General features: G+C 35.8%; 1 protein-coding gene across 10 annotated transcripts in view; it reads right to left on the bottom strand.

The window, feature by feature from the left end:
* TUT4 (terminal uridylyl transferase 4) overlaps nucleotides 1-18,846 on the bottom strand; it is a 149,901-nt gene that overhangs the window by 44,819 nt on the left and 86,236 nt on the right. For 9 of the 10 annotated variants that reach the window (XM_067726102.1, XM_067726104.1, XM_067726101.1 and 6 more), the window contains 7 exons: nucleotides 18,498-18,675; nucleotides 16,625-16,713; nucleotides 15,208-15,259; nucleotides 12,952-13,021; nucleotides 11,210-11,336; nucleotides 3,140-3,259; nucleotides 2,761-2,973 (listed from right to left, as the gene is read on the bottom strand). In XM_067726102.1, coding sequence (XP_067582203.1) covers nucleotides 2,761-2,973; nucleotides 3,140-3,259; nucleotides 11,210-11,336; nucleotides 12,952-13,021; nucleotides 15,208-15,259; nucleotides 16,625-16,713; nucleotides 18,498-18,675 — 849 coding nt within the window. The remainder of the gene's footprint in view (nucleotides 1-2,760; nucleotides 2,974-3,139; nucleotides 3,260-11,209; nucleotides 11,337-12,951; nucleotides 13,022-15,207; nucleotides 15,260-16,624; nucleotides 16,714-18,497; nucleotides 18,676-18,846) is intronic. The other variant, XM_067726108.1, reaches the window with a different exon arrangement.

The following is an 18,846-nucleotide window of genomic DNA, read 5'->3' on the forward strand; positions in this document are numbered from 1 at the left end:
ATTACAATGAAGGCTACATACTAAAATGGGTCTCTGAATCGGGGGCGGGGGGGCGGGGGTCTTAACAGAAAAGGTAATACCTGAATTCTAAAGCAATTAGCTAGATGAATGCCAGCTAGAAGTGACCACTAAGGCATATAAAGGCATAAAAATCATTCACTCATTCCATTCTACAACTATTCACTGAGTGCCTACTATGTGCCAGGCACTTGGGATATATCCGTGAAAAAAAAAACAAAGATCCAGGGCTTCCCTGGTGGCGCAGTGGTTGAGAGTCCGCCTGCCGATGCACGGCACACGGGTTTGTGCCCCGGTCCAGGAGGATCCCACATGCCGCGGGGCGGCTGGGACCGTGAGCTATGGCCGCTGAGCCTGCGCGTCTGGAGCCTGTGCGCTGCAACGGGAGAGGCCACAACAGTGAGAGGCCCACGTATCGCAAAAAAAAAAACCCCAAAAAACAAAGATCCTTGCCTTAGTGGTTCTTACATTCTAGGGGAAGAAGACAATAAGCAACGAACTTAATAAGTAAATTACACAGTAAGTTAGAAGAAGAAAAGTGCTGTGGAAATAAGAAAAAGTTGAGTAGGTTTAGTAAAGGGGATGGGATATGGGAGCAGATTTCAGTGTTAAATATAGTCAGGATAGGACTTGTTGAGAAGGTATGATCTGAAGAAGAGGAAAAAGGGTTCTAAGAACAGGAAACAGAGCAAACACACTAAAGTAGGAGTGTAAACAGCTTTAAAAAGAAGACTAGTGTGGCAGAGAGAGGAGAAGAAAAGAGGGAAACAAAGAGCTAACCAGTAAGAACTCTGGCTTTTATTCTAAATTAAATGAGGAGCCACTGAAGTATTTCAAGTGTGGGGAGGGAGAAGGGCATGATCTGACTTAAGTTCTAGAAGAGCCATTCTGATTGTTGTGTTCAGACTATAAAGGGGACAAGGGTAAATGCAGGGAAACTTATTATGAGTCTGTGGTAGTAGTCCAGGACAGAGATGATATGGCTAGGACCAGGATGGTAACAGGGTAAGTGGTCAAATTGTGGATATATTTTGAAGTAGAGATGACAGGATTTCCTGACAGACTTGGTATGGGGTATGAAAGAGAGAAGTAAAGGATGACTCCAAGGTTTTTGACTGAGCAACTGAAAGGATGAAGTGCCATCAACTGAGATGGGAAAACTGCATGTGGAGCAAAGGGATGACCCAGAGTTCAGTTTTAGACACATTAAGATTAAGACATCTATTAGACATCTTAGTAGAAACATTAAATAGCAGGTTGGAAATACAATTATAGAGTTTAGGAGAGAGGTTTGGCCTAACATTTAAACTTGGGAGTCATCATCATATAGATGGTACTTAAAATCCATGAGATTGGACGAGATCACCAAGGGAGTGTAGATACAGAAAAAAGGCAGGGATCAAGGACTGAACCTTAGAATACTCCAACATTAAAGAGATTGGAGAGGAAAGGAAGAACCAACAAACAGGCTGAGAAGGAATAATCAGGCATGGGTGTGGTATCCTGAAAGTCAAGTTAAGAAATTTTTTAGAGAAGGAAATAATCAACTGCAAATGTTGCTGATAAGTCAAAAAAGATAAAAATTGTGAAATAACTATTGGATTTAGCCATGTGGAGGATACTGACACTGGTAAAACAAGTTTTGGCAGATTGATGGGGGTCAAAGCCTGAGTAGAGTGAGTTAAAAGGAAACAGAGAAATTGGAAATAGTGTATATAAACAATTCTTTCAAGAAGTTTTCCTGCAAAAGGGAGCAAGGAAATAGCTGGGAGGGGAAATGGTGTCAAGATTTTTCTTTAAAGTGGGAGATGTAAAAGCATGTATGATTCAGTAAAGAATGAAAAATTGGTAACCTAGGATGGAAAGAGAAGAACTGCTAGAGCAATATTCCGGAATAGACAAGAAGGGATGAGACTAAACACACAAGTTAAGATAATGACTTTAGATAGCAACACAGGAACTTTTCATAAAGGTTATGAAAGCTGGCAGCAAGGCAGAGTATGTGAGCGCGGATAGTGGGAGATGGTGGTGGGAGTGGAAAGTTCTCTTTTGATTGCTTCAGTTTTCTCAGAGAAGTAATAATAAGCAAGATCATTAGGTGAGAGTATTGATGGTTTGAGAAAAGGGTAGAAGGTAGTCTAGGAAAGTGGAAGAACTGAACATGTGCTCGGGAACTACATATACTTCAGTATAGCTAGAGCAATGATTTCTGTAATGTTCACATTTTTGTAGTAATGTCTGTCTACTTCAGAAGACTACATGCTTCTGGAGGACATAATCCATGAATATACATCTTGGGTTCTCTAGCACTCAAGGTAATGCCTGGCACATAGCTGGTCCTTAATAAATGAAGTTTGAGTGATTAAATAAGCCAGCCACCCTCTATAGGAGCACAAGGCCTTTATTTCTTCACCAGTCTGGCAACATAATCCCCATATGCTAAAGCTTTGGTCACAGCCCAACTCCTGAAGGAAATTTTTCTTATCTAAATGAAAAAGATAAAAGAATTACCTTGATATGATTCAAACAATACAAGCCTTTCAAAATGAGGTATATATTTATTAGGGAATCTTGGTACTGAAAAACTAAACCAGATCAACCCCTCACTTTACAGATGAGGAAAATGAGGCCAAGAGGCTTACTCAAGGTCAGTCAGTCAATCTACTATTAAAATAGCTTCAATTGAAGGCATCACAAATTCTACAGATAGAAAAGCCAAAAACAAAAACAAAAAAAGCTTACTTTGCCATGTTTTTCCTTCATGGCATTACTTTGGTTGTCTGTTTCTGTCTTCTTGGTATCATCTTTTGGTTGGTCTGCCTTAGCTTTGTTTTCCTCAGCAATTGAGTTTTTCTCAGTTGCACTACTTGAATTATATTCCCACTTCACAAACTTCTCTTCTACTATGCCCTTCAGCTGAAAGTCATCCATCCTTTTTGGGTCAAAGCCTTCAATCTATATAAAAAGGCATTCCAAATTGGTAGTGGAAAGTTATTAAAAGAAAAAAAAATGATGGACAAACAGACAAACCAGAATTCCAGCTTTAAATGTGTGAACAGAGCACTCTGCAAGAATGAACTACGTATATACATGTGCATACATGTTACAAACTGATGCTTACCCAACTTCCAAGTAAGCAAGGAAGAAGAGGGGGTTTTCTTTGTTGTAGAAAAAACATCACCATTAAAGCAAAACAGTAAGAAGGGATTCCGCCATCAGTTTGGGAGTCAATATAGCACAACTGCAAAATGAAGGGGAAAAAAAGTACCACCATTTAACTTTCTTTCTGTTCTCCTAAAAAATAAAAGTAGCTTTTGTCTTCCTACCATAATCATTGTTAAAAGTTCAAATAATGACAAATATAAGGAATGATCTGAAATCATACCACCCTGAAATAACTATTTATATATTGGTAACCATCTTTCCATTCATTTCCTTACTGCATATGAAGATACATACATATTTTAGTTAAATGGAATCATATCACACATAGTGCTTTTACTGTGAACATCTTTTTAAAATCTTATTTTCTTATCTTGCCTCTACTTCTGCCTCAATGTTAACGATCTTCTATGTACTCTTCCATGCCTTTTTCTATACTCAAATAACCATATACAAATATACATTCCTATTTTCTATATAAATACAGGGAGGATTTTATAGTTTTTGTCATGTTTTACCAAAATAGACATCTCTCTGTATATTACTCTTCTCCCTTAACAATGCACCAAGAAAGTCCCTCTTAGTCAATTAGTATATATCTAACACATCTTTTAAAATGGTTAAATTATAGCCTATGATCTGGATGGTTATTCAATAGTTCCCTCACCCAAGGACTTTCACATTTTGTTCCCAGTTTTGCCACTTTAAACAGTCCTGTAATATTTATCCTTATACATTTTCCTAAATACTGGTGCTCATTTCTATGAGCTATATTCCCAGGAATGTGTTTGCTAGATTTTAAAATGTGATATATTTAAATTCTAATAAATATTATAAAATTGTTTTCCAAAATCAGTACAGAAATTTCTCTTTTCATCAGTAACAAGAAGGTATACACATGCTTCCCAATACTAGGTGTTACAACCTTTTCTTCTTTAAATATTTATTTTATTTACTTATTTATTTGGTTGTGCTGGGTCTTCGTTGCGGCTCGCCTGCTCCTTAGTTGTGGCTCGCCTGCTCCTTAGTTGCAGCACATGTACTCCTTAGTTGCGGCCAGAGGGCTCCTTAGTTGTGGCATGTATGTGGAATCTAGTTTCCTGACCAGGGATCAAACACAGGCACCCTGCACTGGGAGCGCGGAGTCTTAACCACTGCGCCGCCAGGGAAGTCCCTATTTTTTTTATTTTTTCTTTTTAATTAAGTAAAGTTGATTTACAAAGTTGTGTTAGTTTCAGGTGTACAGGTGTTACCACTTTAAAAAATTGTCAACAAGATGGGTGAGATATAATATCTAATAGTTACTTCAATTTGCATTTCCTTGATGCTAAGAGGTTATACAAATTTTCATGTATTTACTAACCATTTGGATTTGCTCTTTTCTGAACTATTAAATCTTTTGCCAGTTTTTCTATTTTCATCAATACATATCGATTTGTACGTGTTCTTTTTTATGTTATAAATAATAACTCTTTATATCTGACATACGCATTTGAAAAATGTTATTTTTTCCTAATCTGCTTTGGCATCATTTATAGTACTTTTTATCATATAAAATGTATTGTTTATATAAATAGTTAAATATGCTTAATATCTTCTACGTTTCCTACCATGATAAAGATGTTTCTCCAATCCACAGGTTACATATACATACTCTTAAATTTTCTTCTAAAATTGTGAATTTTCATTTGAGTGCAATTTATTTTTGCATTTAGTGTGCTAAGGGTCCAACATTATTTTCTTCAAGAAAGGTACAGTTCTGACAGAACCATTTATTAAATAAACCATTGTTTTCTCACTGAAATCTTTTATTCTTTTCATAGATTAAAATCTCATTTACCCTAGGACCTACTTATGGGCTTTCTATTCTGTTCCACAAATCTACTTGTCTATTCCTATGCAATGGTATACACTTGACTAAAGCAGTTTTATAGTGGTAAAGTACCTCCTCCTTCACTAGTTTTCTTTTTCTGAATTATTTTGGCTTCTCTCAAACATTTATTCTTCCATACTAACTTTAAGATTACGTTATAATTTTTTCCCCAAATTCTTGGTAATTCTAATTGAAATTATTGTACATTTGAAGATTAATTTAAGGGGACTTTACATTTTAGGGATACCATCTCCCTATCCAATAACTTGGTGTATTTGCATTTTCCAAAAATTTAGGAGTGGTCATCAATTACTCTTTCCCTCACCTCTTGCATCCATTACCTCTGCAAGTCCTACTTCCAAAACTTATCCCAAATCTGTCTACTTAGCTTCATATCCATTCTAACCTAGCACAGATCATTATCCTCTCTAGCTGATCTACCACAACAGCCTGTTCACTGGGTTCCCTATTTCTACTCTTTACCCCCAGAAGACCTTTTCCAAGCATAAATCACGTCAAGTCATATACTGCTTTTAAAACTTATCCAATGAAATTAAAATACAAGTTCCTTACCACTGGAAGTGCCTGTCTAACCTCATCCTCTACAACGTTCACTCTCACTCGCTTCATTCCAGTCACTCTTGCCTTTTTCTGCTCCTTAAGAGCTCATTCTCACCTTACAGGCTTTTTACTAGCTATCCCTTGGATTCTATTCCCTGAGACGATCAAGTGGCTGGTAACGCTGGTCAGAGTTTATATATCACATCCTCAAAGAGACTTCCCTGACCATCCAGTGAAATGTCACTCTCTTATCACATCATCTCATTTTAATGGCACTAAATTCTACCAGATATTGTGTTATTTATATATTTTTTTACTGTCTGATTCTTCCAAAAGTATGTAAGCTTCATGATAGCAGGACTTAGTACATCTTGTTAGATGTTTCCAACACCTAAGAACAGTATTTAGAACACAGGAAGCATTTAACAAATGTTTGCTCAATAAATAAATTTGTTCAGATTTTGTTTTCACCATTCAATAACACAATTTTCTTCCTGTACCCTTATTAAATTTATGTTAGTATTTTATAATTTGTGTCACTGTCATGAAGATAATATTTTTCCCTGCTTCTATTCTATAAGATTATTTTTATGACAGAGAAAAGCTACTGATTTTTGTATGTTTATACTGTATTTAGTCATCACAAATTCTAGCAGTTTTTAACTAGGGTTTTCTAGGTATACAATGATATCATTAGCAAAGAGAACATCTTATTGTTTTTCTAATTTTTTTTTTAATTTCTAATTTCTAATGTTTTTTCTAATTTTCTAATTTACATTCATTACTTCGTTTTCTTTCCTTGCTGCATTTTTTAAATCTCCAAAACAATGTATAACATAATCGATGAACATCTCTGTAATATTCCTTATTTTAACACATATGGCTTCAGTAATTCATTTTTTTTTTTTTTTTTTGCGGTACGCAGGCCTCTCACTGTCATGGCCTCTCCCGTTGCGGAGCACAGGTTCCGGAAGCGCAGGCTTAGCGGCCATGGCTCACGGGCCCAGCCGCTCCACGGCATGTGGGATCTTCCCAGACCAGGGCACGAACTCGCGCCCCCTGCATCAGCAGGCGGACTCTCAACCACTGCGCCACCAGGGAATCCCACTTGCGTATATATATATATATATATGTTGTGTTTTTTATTTAATTTTACTTTTGGCTGCATTGGGTCTTCGTTGCTGCACATGGGCTTTCTCTAGTTGCAGCAAGCAGGGGCTACTCTTCATTGCGGTGCGCAGGCTTCTCATTGCAGTGACTTCTCTTGTTGAGGAGCACGGGCTCCAGGCGCACAGGCTTCAGTAGCTGTGGTGCGTGGGCTTAGTTGCTCCACAGCATGTGGGATCTTCCCAGACCAGGGATCGAACCCGTGTCCCCTGCATTAGCAGGCGGATTCTTAACCACTGTACCACGAGGGAAGTCCCCACTTTCTTATATTTTATTTAGACTTTTGCATTTATTTGAGTAAGATCAGCCTGTAATTGGACTGTTATTATTTTCCTTACATAATAAAGACGTAGCATAATCACTAAAGCCTTAGTAAATTTAAGAATATAATTTGAAATAAAAAAGGATTAAAAAACACTGATAAAAAGAGCTTAGGACTTCCCTGGTGGCGCAGTGGTTAAGAATCCGCCTGCCAATGCAGGGGACAGGGGTTCGATCCCTGGTCTGGGAAGATCCCACATGCCATGGAGCAACTAAGCCCACGCGCCACAACTACTGAAGCCTGCGCACCTAGAGCCTGCGCTCCGCAGCAAGACAAGCCACCACAGTGAGAAGCCCATGCACCGCAACGAAAATAGTAGCCCCCACTCGCCACAACTAGAGAAAGCCCACACGCAGCAACGAAGACCCAAAACGGCCAAAAATAAATAAATACATTTATTTAAATAAATAAATAAATTTGAAAGAGAGCTCAAAATATTCCACTAGAATAAATTCTCATTTATCCAGGGTATTAGGACAAAGGGTATGCTGCCTAATGAATAAGTCAAGTTAACCAGAAACTTCTTGGCAACTAAAAGGAGCTGCTCATGTAAGCTGTTAACACTATCAGACATCTCACAGAGGAAAAACACTGAGGTAGTTTAACAGAGAGCTCTTAAAACAGAGATCTCATAGCCAAGACATGGAAATAACCTAAACGTCTATAGACAGATAAATGGATAAAGGAAATGTGCTATATACACACAATGAAACATTATTTAGCCTTAAAAAAGAAGGAAATTCTGCCATTTGCGACAATACAGATAGACCTAGAGGACATTATTTATGCTAAGTGAAATAAGACAGGCACAGAAAGACAAATGTTATATCTCACTTATATGTGGAATCTAAAATAGTCAAACTAATTAGAAGCGAAGAGATTGGTGGCTACCGGAGGCTGGGGTAGAGGGAAATGGGAAGATTGTTGGTCAAGGGGTATAAAATTTCAGTTACACAAGATGAATAAGTTATGGTGATCTAATGTACAGCGTGGTGACTATAGTTAACCATACTGTACCATATACTTGAAATTTGTTAAGTTAGATCTCAAGTGTTTTCTCACTACACACACAAAAACCGTAACTAAAATGGTAACTGTGTGAGGTAACAGATATGTTAATTAGCTTGACTGGTGATTATTTCACAATGTATACATATATCAAATCACCAAGTTGTATACCTTAAATATATACAATAAAAAATACAAATAAAGTAAAACCCCCAGGAATCTCTTTTAGATGTCAGATATTGCTAAAATTAATTCTTATGTTAACTACAAAAAGTGGCTCTGAGTCAGGAAACGTGACTATATTGGACTGATAAGGCTAAGAGTTTTGCTGCCCAGAGTATTAATAGGCTTTCCCAGAAAACAATTTCTTATTAGTAGAATGCTAAGAATATAGCTACTTAAGAATGGAGACAGCCAGAGAACAATCAACAGCAATCTCATGATATCAATTACAAGAATAAATTATATTCATATACTACAATTTTTCTGAACCCTCAAATCATGGAAAATCTGTGCTTTACTAAATAAAGCACAGATTAAAACTTCAAGATAAATAAAGCTGTTGGAAAAAAATATTTGAGAGGAATTATTTGAGAGAAATCATTTCTAGGTTTCTTACAATAAACTCAGAAAATGAAAATCACTGGGAAAAGCTCTTTGCAACTAACACAGCTGCCAAAAATGAGACACATCGCTCTGTTGGAAACAGAAAGGAACCACTCTGCAACCAGCTTTGTAACACGTTTTTAGTGTCCTTCACTGATTGGTATGTTTAGAATCAATATAAATTTGAGTAACCTTTTCAAAGAGACCACCTTAGGAAACAAAGTTTATAGGCCACTTTTTTTTTCCCAAATGAAAATAAGCTGAATACCATTTATAGTCTTCTAACACAGTCTAATTACTTAAAAGAACAAAAGAAGTGTGTGAGAAAACTAAGACTATTTATGACCACTAAAAAAATTAAGGCATAATTAAATAGTACCATCCCAGAGGCAGCTATTTATTCCTTCATTCCTTATGAAGCCACTAACCTTCCTGGAGTTGATAAACTTAGTTTCCTGAGTAATGGCTAGTCCTTGTCTACCAGTCTCATCCCATACTCTGAGAAACTTTAGTTACTAGGGTTGTCACACCAGTCCTATCCCTGCTGACTTATCATTGTTTAAATAATCTCACTTGCCAATTGAACAAAAAAGATTTGTGTAGCATTTTAGAATTCAAAGTATATTCTCATTCATTATCTCATATCACTTTTGAAATAATCTCTCCAGATAGAAAAATTGAAGCTCAGATGGATGAAGTGCCTTGCTCAAATTGATATAAATATCTAGTATAAAAATTAGAGTTGGAATTGGTTTATTCCATTTCACAGCACTAAATTTCTGTAGTATGCCAGGCATTATGCTAGGCACAGAATATAATGAGATAAATAAGAGGAGGTTCACCCTCCCTCAGACTGGTTCACTGCTCCCAGTCACTTCCAAGGATTAACAATCTTTCTGAAGAACTGGGCCATGTATTCAACAAATATTTATTAAATGCCTACTCTGCACTGGCACAGTAACATAAGAAGCACGAGGACCAGCCGTGAATAAATAAAACAGACTAAACTTCCTATCCTTGCAGTTTATAATTTCATGGAAGAAAACAGATCACAAACAAATATATGAATATGTATGGAAGGTGGCAGTAAGTGCTATGAACAAAATAAAGCAGGGTAAAGGCAGAGAGAGTGATGGAGGCAATGCTATTTTATACAGGGTGGTCCAGGAGACTCTAGTAAGATGAAATTTGAGCAGAAACTTGAAAAAAAGTAAAAGAGTGAACCATTCTGGATATGTGGGGTAAGAACATTTTAGATGAAGGGAATAGCAAACACAAAGGTGTTAGGTATGAAGACACCCCAACTTAGGCTTTCTGACTGTTCCATACTTTTCAAGCTGTTCCTTACTCAGACAGCTGGTTCTGTCCCAACTATGGGGAGAATCAAAAGTCGAGACAAAATATTTCTAAAAGAATCCTCTGGCTGTTTTTGTTCTCAAGTTATCACTCCACCACTACCCCACTAACTCATCTTCTTTGTATAAGACAGAGAATTTACTCATCATTAGTCTAACAAGTAATGAATACTACACTGATGAATACTATATACAAAAACTAAAATCTCTCTCTCTCTAGTCATTTGGACTGATATTTACCACTCCTCGCCACCTCCAAGGGGTAACCTGGAGCACAGGGGGAACCACAGCCTTTAATAATATGTGAATTCTAATTTAGGAAACTTAGATAACGAATTCTTAGCAGTTGGCCATTCAGAAATTGCTGCAGGGGGGATTTCCCTGGTGGCGCAGTGGTTAAGAATCCGCCTGCCAATGCAGGGGACAGGGGTTCAAGCCCTGGTCCGGGAAGATCCCACATGCCACGGAACAACTAAGCCCGTGCACCACAACTACTGAGCCTGAGCTCTATAGCCCGTGAGCCACAACTACTGAACCCATGCGCCTAGAGCCTGTGCTCCGCAACAAGAGAAGCCACCGCAATGAGAAGCCCGCTCACCACAATGAAGAGTAGCCCCCGCTCGCCGCAACTAAAGAAGGCCCGTGCACAGCAACAAAAGACCCAATGCAGCCAAAAATAAATAAATAAATTCATTAAAAAAAAAAAGAAAGAAATTGCTGCAGGTTACCAATAATTTAGAGGAAAGAGAATAATGTTCTAAGACAGAGACTGGGAAAAAAATATGCTAACAAAAGAATCTTAACTTGCATAACAATATCTTACAACCTTACAACCTTAACTTACAATTACAATTAAGAGTGAAAACTTGAGTCTCAAATACTAAGATGTGAAAGAGAATATTTCTACACTGAATAAAAGAGAATAAAGTACAATAATTAAACATTCTAAAGTATATTAATAAACTCTACATGCCTATGAAACTATTTTCATGTCCATTATCAGAACCTGCCACACCACTTTCTGTCCACAAATAACTATTTTGTCCCCATATTATTATGATTTATGTTACATGTTAGTGCAAGAAAAAGCCTCAGTTATCTTAAATGTTAGGTACTTTTTTCCTCTGTTCCACTTACCTTAGCCCAATAGCGAAAGGCTAACACCAAGGGAGTAAAGACAGGTTCCATTTTGCCAAGAGCAGCAAGTAAGTCAGTAGTGAGGCATGCCATATCATTTCCTGCACTCACTCTACAAAGTAAACCACTGTGAATGAGAAAGAAACAAATTTTCACTGTATTAATACCTTAAAAACCAGAATACTTCAAATCCTGTGGCTATCCTTTCCAGTCACCACAATTAACACCTAAGAATTCATAATAAAAACAAATGTTTTAACAAACTTAGAGCTAACAGAAAACTATATATCATTTCCATCACTAGAGTTCCATACAAATTAAAGATGTTTTAACTATCCATTTATACTTCAGAAATAAATTTTAACCTCACTTAGTATTTAATATTTAAGTTCATGAAAAATTAATTTCAAAAGCAGCATTAAGATGCACCAAAATTTGATTTATGTGAGGGGAAAGACATTGATATCATCAATGTCAAATAGTACAACATACCTTCCTAGTCCATTCTTTTTACCTTGCACATGATAAAAACAAAAAATGAAATACTGGGGCTTCCCTGGTGGCGCAGTGGTTGAGAGTCCACCTGCCGATGCAGGGGACAAGGGTTCGTGCCCCAGTCCGGGAGGATCCCGCATGCCACAGAGCGGCTGGGCTCGTGGGCCATGGCTGCTGAGCCTGCACATCCGGAGCCTGTGCTCCGCAACGGGAGAGGCCGCAACAGTGAGAGGCCCGCGTACCGCACAAAAAAAAAAAAAAAAAAAAAATGAAATACTGAATTGACTAGCTGTACTTCTTGACTCTAATTTTTCCTATCCAAGCTTTCATGACTTTATTGATATGCTATTTTCAGATTAGAGATCAGAAAGAATTTATCTATTAATCCACAAGTAATGCTTATATGTAAGTGAATATAGGAGCTACATTAAACGGAGTGACAGAATTGTAGAAGAAACATTTTTGTGGCAGGGAAAAGAATGTGACTGAGGTTGCCGCAGAGGCAATTTGACACAATGTGGTAGGAAAAACACTAGAAGTCAGAATACCTCTATTCCAATTCTGATTTTCCCCTGAATAATTTGAATTTGGACAAATCACTTAATCACTCCAGGTCTCAATTTTCTAATTTAGACAATAAGGAAGTTGAACTAGATCTCCAAAGATTCTTCTAGCTTTGAATAAAAAAACAGAGTAATCTTAAAATGTAAGAAATAATAATTAATAATCAATAAAAGAATATATTATTTCCATATTGTTTCCATCTCTCCCACACTGGTTTCAAATACAATTATTTCAGTTTCCTTTGTCAAAGGCATGTTGCTCTCTCAGTCCTATAAATATCTGAATAGAAAGCGAAGATCAATCTTCAATGACTCCTTGAATTTCAGTGAACTAAAAACTAGATTCTAATAGACAGACCCTTGAGAAGACAGTCTATTTCTTATTTATGTTTGAAATAAGCAAAGCAGTACCTAACATATAGTAAATGCTCAATACTGTTGGGTGAATAAACAAATGAAAAGTTTTGCATTAGAATGTTTTATTTTTAACTCTCTAATAACTCCATTTCTTGTTCACATGCTTTTAGCAGGCTTGCTAATTTTAATAAATAGAAACTAGCTTAGTCAAATTAATCCAAGAAGAAATCTAAAACAAAACTCTTCTCTCTTACAGATATCCACTGCATACTTGGTTGTTGTTAATTTTTTTTAAAAAAACTTTATTTTCTCTTCATTGTTACCAACCTTTTCCGATCTTTGCACACCACAACAGGAACTTTAGCGTGAAAATCAGATTCCACATCTACATATAATACTAATAAAGAAAAAAAATAAAACATGTAAGCTAATGTCAACATCTCTCAAATGTCTGCTCTATGGTAAACATTAAGTAATCGTTTCCTTCTAAAAATCACTCTCACTGCTTCTGTGGGACAATCCACTCTTCTCGTTTTAAGCATCAAGCCAACAGAATCTCTTACCTCTCTTGGTGTCATTTGCTGTATTATCACAAACCACAGACAGGCAGAGTCCCAAATACTGTCCGAACATTATAATTACCTTAAGAAGAAAGGTTTTAACATCCCTAAAAGTTTGAATATTTCCAAGTAAATATACAATCTAGTCAAAGTTGTTAAACCTTCATAGATATAGCAAACAGAGGACACCACTTACTTCCGAAGGCTATTTCCACAGGAGTCACAAAAGGAGAACCTACAATGCTCTGACAATATAGTTCTTTTAAATTATCCATGGCAGTAAAAGGCTAACTCTACTGGCCCTATTTCCTGTTAATATACGAAGAGTCTGCCAAAGCTCTTAAGGAAGGACTAACAGGTGAAGTACACTTCCACTCTGAAGTCTTTCTCTACATCTCCAAGGTAGGCCCCATGCCATAAAATACCTAATCTAAACAAAAATAGATGGATTAACATTATCTCATTTGAAGTTCAGAAAAAATCTCTTAGTAGTACCTGTTGGAATTATTAATCTATTCAAAACAAATGTGCTGAAAAGCTTCATGTCAGGAATTACATTATGCATGATGGATATGACAATGAATAGATACAAAGAGCTCAATTAGGGATTTGGAAAACGAATATATAAACAAATAAATCCTGCAGATAACAGGACAGAGGTCTTTAAAGAGTACAGAGGGCATAAAGGAAGGAATAATCAATTTTACATTCAGACTGAATTTTAGAAACCTATGTTATATGACTTAAGATGATCTATTCATGTATTTTAGTGGAAAACATATTTAAAATATTTTTGCTACATTGATAGTGTCTAGTGAGTCTAAAGAGGTAAAAGCGCTTATCTATATTATGCTTTAGAGTTTTTGTGCAATGAGAGTCAACTATTTATTACAGAAGAAAACTTCCTTTACAGGTTAAACTGGACCAAAATCATCCCTTAAATATTAATATCCCAGGAAAATGGCCAAAAAGCTGATAAATAACGGAGAGCTGATAGGGCAGACAGAGAGAAGAAAAGAACTTTAGAACTGACACTAGAGCCAATGAGAGGGTATGGCTAAAATCAATAAACTATCTCTTCTAAGCCAAAATGGAAATATTTTTGACAGGTAATTATGATTCATAAAATATAAGATGACAATAGTAATAATAATAACAATCACAGCAGCAGAAATTTAATAAGAAGGTACTGTAAACCAGGTACTTTTCTAAGCTATGGCTTAACCCATTTCATCCTCATAAACAACCCTCTCATCAAAAAGATACTACATTATTGCCATTTTATAGATGAGAAAACTGAAGCATTAACACTTAAGTAATTTGTCAAAGGACACACAACCAGTAAGTGGTACAACTAACTAAAATTTGCACCTGGAAAGTCTGGCTCCAGATTCTGAGCTCCTAAGCATTTACTTTATATAACAAGAAAAGCAGTAAATAAAACCAAGAAAATAATATTCCAGACTGTACTACATGACCTGGGACCTGCTTTGAGAAAGCTGTAATTTTTAAAATTTTTATTTAAAAAGTATTGTTACCTATATGAATGTCCTTTTTACATAAAAATCAATCCAGACAGATGAGCCACATATGAAAGACTTAGTAGGTATAATCTGGTTGATGTACTATAAATGATTAACATTGTTTTAAGTGGGGAAAAAACATATTTATTCAATGCATACACACATTTTTTCCCCAAGTCTCTCCCTAAATCTTCCTTGATCAACAATCTCCTAATGATTACAGGTTTTCTGTCTCATTTTACACAAGAAGCATTCATAATACTCAAAGGCAACATTTTGAAATTACCCAAAAGGCAATCGTTTTTAATATATCAATTTTAAATATGATACTTTTGATCTGACATGTAAATGTTCTAGTACACCTATTAAATACATATGCAATACAATGACGCAAATATGCTAGTAGTTTTACTTTAACTTGGTTAGGCATACATAAACAACACAATGCATATATCTTTAAAGAACTTTCTTTAGAAAAACAACTTTAAAAAGAAACTCACCACTTTTTTTTAAAATCCCAAGCACTTGTATCAGAAGATCTGGATGATTCATCTAAAAGAAGTTTCAAATTAATAAATACACTAACTTCAAAGTTCAAGTTTCAGAACTTTAGAGAATACAAGTAAAATCATGCTCTGTATTTTAAAATAATGAAAACAGAATAGTGTTCTACTTTTATGTTTAGAAATCTTGTTCATGGATGAAGTAAAATCTAATAAATCATATAGTGCTATTATTCCAGCAACACTACTAGAATTAGTGAGTTCTTAGAGTGAGAAAAGATTCTGCAATTTCATATCAAAACAAATGAAAAAAGAAATCAGTTTACCAAATGATTTCTAAAGAGAAGTTGTTGAGATAAGAAATTTAAGGGATATTGACAACTGGCAGCATGGCCAAAAGGCTTAGATTAAAGTACTACTTTAAATAACAAGCATGTCAAATATTTAGCTTAAATGTGTACTTTGCTGCTATTTAAAAAGCATTTAATAATCATATCTTACTTGTAAGTTAACGACTATATCAGACTAGAAATTAAAACATCAAATTTTCACCCAAAGCAAACCTCCTTGAGCATAAACTTATTATTCAAAAAGTTAAAAACACATCAAATATCAACTGATTATTTTAAATGTTTGATATGTCAGGAAATAAGCAATGTTAGCAATGCTAAACAATATTGGTATTTTGCTAATGGTCCTAGCCACTACTTATTAAAAGTACCTATAATGTGGGGCTTCCCTGGTGGCGCAGTGGTTGAGGGTCCGCCTGCCGATGCAGGGGACACGGGTTCGTGCCCCGGTCCGGGAAGATCCCACATGCCGCGAAGCGGCTAGGCCCGTGAGCCATGGCCCCTGAGCCTGCGCGTCCGGAGCCTGTGCTCCGCAACAGGAGAGGCCATGACAGTGAGAGGCCCGCGTAATGCCAAAAAAAAAAAAAAAACAGTACCTATAATGTACCAGGCACTATACAAAACATACTTGGTATATATATCATCTTATTTAATATTGAAGTTATTATTCCTATTTTGGAAATTAGAAACTGAGGCTCAAGAAGGTCAAGTAACTTGCTCATTGCAGCCAAGATTTGAACATCTACAGATGTATGATTTCAAAATTCTTTCCTCTTTCTATACTGCTTACCATAAGCAATAACTGTTCAACACGTTCAAATACAAGCATTTTCCTTTTTTTGACCACCTTCCTCTTCTTTTTTTTTTTCTCCCTTATTTTCTTTAATTCCACCTATGCCTGACACCTAAAAAGTACTTTCCAAAAGCACTGTTAAATCATGATGGTAACATTCTACAAGCCAGAGTTTTATATTCTCCTATATCTTCTCTAAAAAGATAACCAATAAACAATACCAAGTACTAATTAAGAACCATACAGAAAAGGGTCTTGTCTAATTACTTACCTTGGGAGGAAATTTTATATCTATATTAACATCACTACTTTTCAGAGCAAACTTAGTCAGAGACGAGCCATACAACCTAAGTGAACACTCTGGAAATGAAGGAAAAATATCATAGCATGAAACAGCATGCAAATATGAGAACTTTAAAAAACAGTGATAGGAAAACTGCATATATTTCAATTCTGTGTCTTCCAATTCTAATACAGCAATTATAGAAGAATAATATCCTTTTCTAACTGATCTACAAAATAGTAAAAATGTTTCTCAGTTATAGGGTTCAGGAAGAGAGAAATAACTCATTCAAGTTCAGTGTTTAAACAAAATTTTAGTAGTAATTCATTTAGGAATAACTAGAAGTATGTTTCACATTTAATATGTAACAGTAAAGAATGTACTAACCTAGCTATAGCTACTGTCACAAACTACGTATTTTTTTAGATATTTATATTTACTTAAGAAATAGCTCTTTAAATGAGGAAGGGATCACAGACATTCAGCCAATGCTGTTTAAAAACACAAAGTGAAGCCAAGTCAATTGATACTGCAGACCTAAAACCAAAAAAAACTCTGGCTTTCAAGAGTTCACAGAACAAAATAAATAGGAATAATAACATGCTACCTACATCTTTTGCAAACTATCAAATATGTTATTTCAAAAATCATAATACAGGGCTTCCCTGGTGGCGCAGTGGCTGGGAGTCCGCCTGCTGATGCAGGGGACGCGGGTTCGTGCCCCGGTCCGGGAAGATCCCACATGCCGCGGAGCGGCTGGGCCTGTGAGCCATGGCCGCTGAGCCTGCGCGTCCGGAGCCTGTGCTCCGCAACGGGAGAAGCCACGACAGTGAGAGGCCCGCGTACCGCAAAAAGCAAAAACAAAAACAAAAAGCATAATACGGTAAATTTTTAAATGATCTCAGCAGAGGGCAAGTTGAAAAATAACATGATTGGGACTGATCATGGGATGTTTAGTATGTTAGGAAGTGTTAAGTTTGTACTCAGTTGAATTTATAAAAGTCTACTTTTCAAGTTCACAAAATGTCTGAAAGTCATCCAAGTCATTAAAATCATAAATATTTCACTTCTATTCTTATAATAATAAGTAAATTATTCCTATGTATTATTTAAATTAGTATCAATGTGTTTTAGATAGAAAACTACATTATAGAAATAATAAAGAAAAATTAAAATTTCAAATTCTTTCTTATAAATCTCACAATGGCTTGATATAAAATTATAATTTATCAACTGTCTAAAATCCCTTTGGTGGTAAGAAACAAGTCTTACTTAATATCCATTTACTTAAATTCAGTATTAATGCAAAAAAATGATGAGGGCTAAGCAAATAATCTATACATAAATGTCTACCATAAACCTGACCCAACTCCCCCTTGTGCCAAAAACATAAGCTTTCTGTAAAGAAAGATCAAGAGTCAAAAAAAGAAATAAAAGTATAAATTTTACCTCTAACTTCCTTAAAGTAAATTAATTTTCCCCACTATCAAGCAATAGGAATTTTATTCAGTAACTAGTTCAACTGCATATACTGAAATAAATATGACTAAAATGTCCATTCAGAAGTCAATGATACTGAAAATTTAATATAAAATATAATATTCAAGCACTAAGCAATTAATCTTGTATCTGACATTTTAAAAATCTTTTTTTCTTATTACAAAATTTATGCTGTGCCGTAATTCTCCATTTTCCTTTTCTGAAATATCTCCCCCCCAAAAGTCATTTACAAATAATTAATCTACTGTTAAGATGGAGAAAAAAAGAGAAAGAAAAACATTAAGAATTTACCCTAAGTTCAAGAGGAAGCAAGAGGAAGAGTTGTGTCATTTTAAAAATTAAGTATAAAATGAAGCTGTACCTGGTAAAAATGCTGTTATAACCTTTGACATTTCCTCCACAATTTCCTGACGAACTCTGAGGTCATCATCTGTTATTCCTTGTTCTTTTGATAATTCAATAACTGCAACACTTAAAGCAGCCAAGTGGGCAAGGGAAGGAGGTGGCAGAGAACGAAGCTCACTTTCTTCCTGTTTTTCCTATTAGTGTGACGTTTAACAACAACAATATAAAAAAAGATTTCTATTTTAATGTCCTCGTATTTAGGAGAGAAGGACATAATCAACATACATGCACCTTCTATTGCCAGATTTAAGAAACCTAGGATACGGAACTGAACAAAAGAGACAGAGATCCCTGCCTTTGTGAAG

The sequence above is a fragment of the Pseudorca crassidens genome, chromosome 2 (genome assembly GCF_039906515.1).
Source record: "Pseudorca crassidens isolate mPseCra1 chromosome 2, mPseCra1.hap1, whole genome shotgun sequence".
NCBI lineage: Eukaryota > Metazoa > Chordata > Mammalia > Artiodactyla > Delphinidae > Pseudorca > Pseudorca crassidens.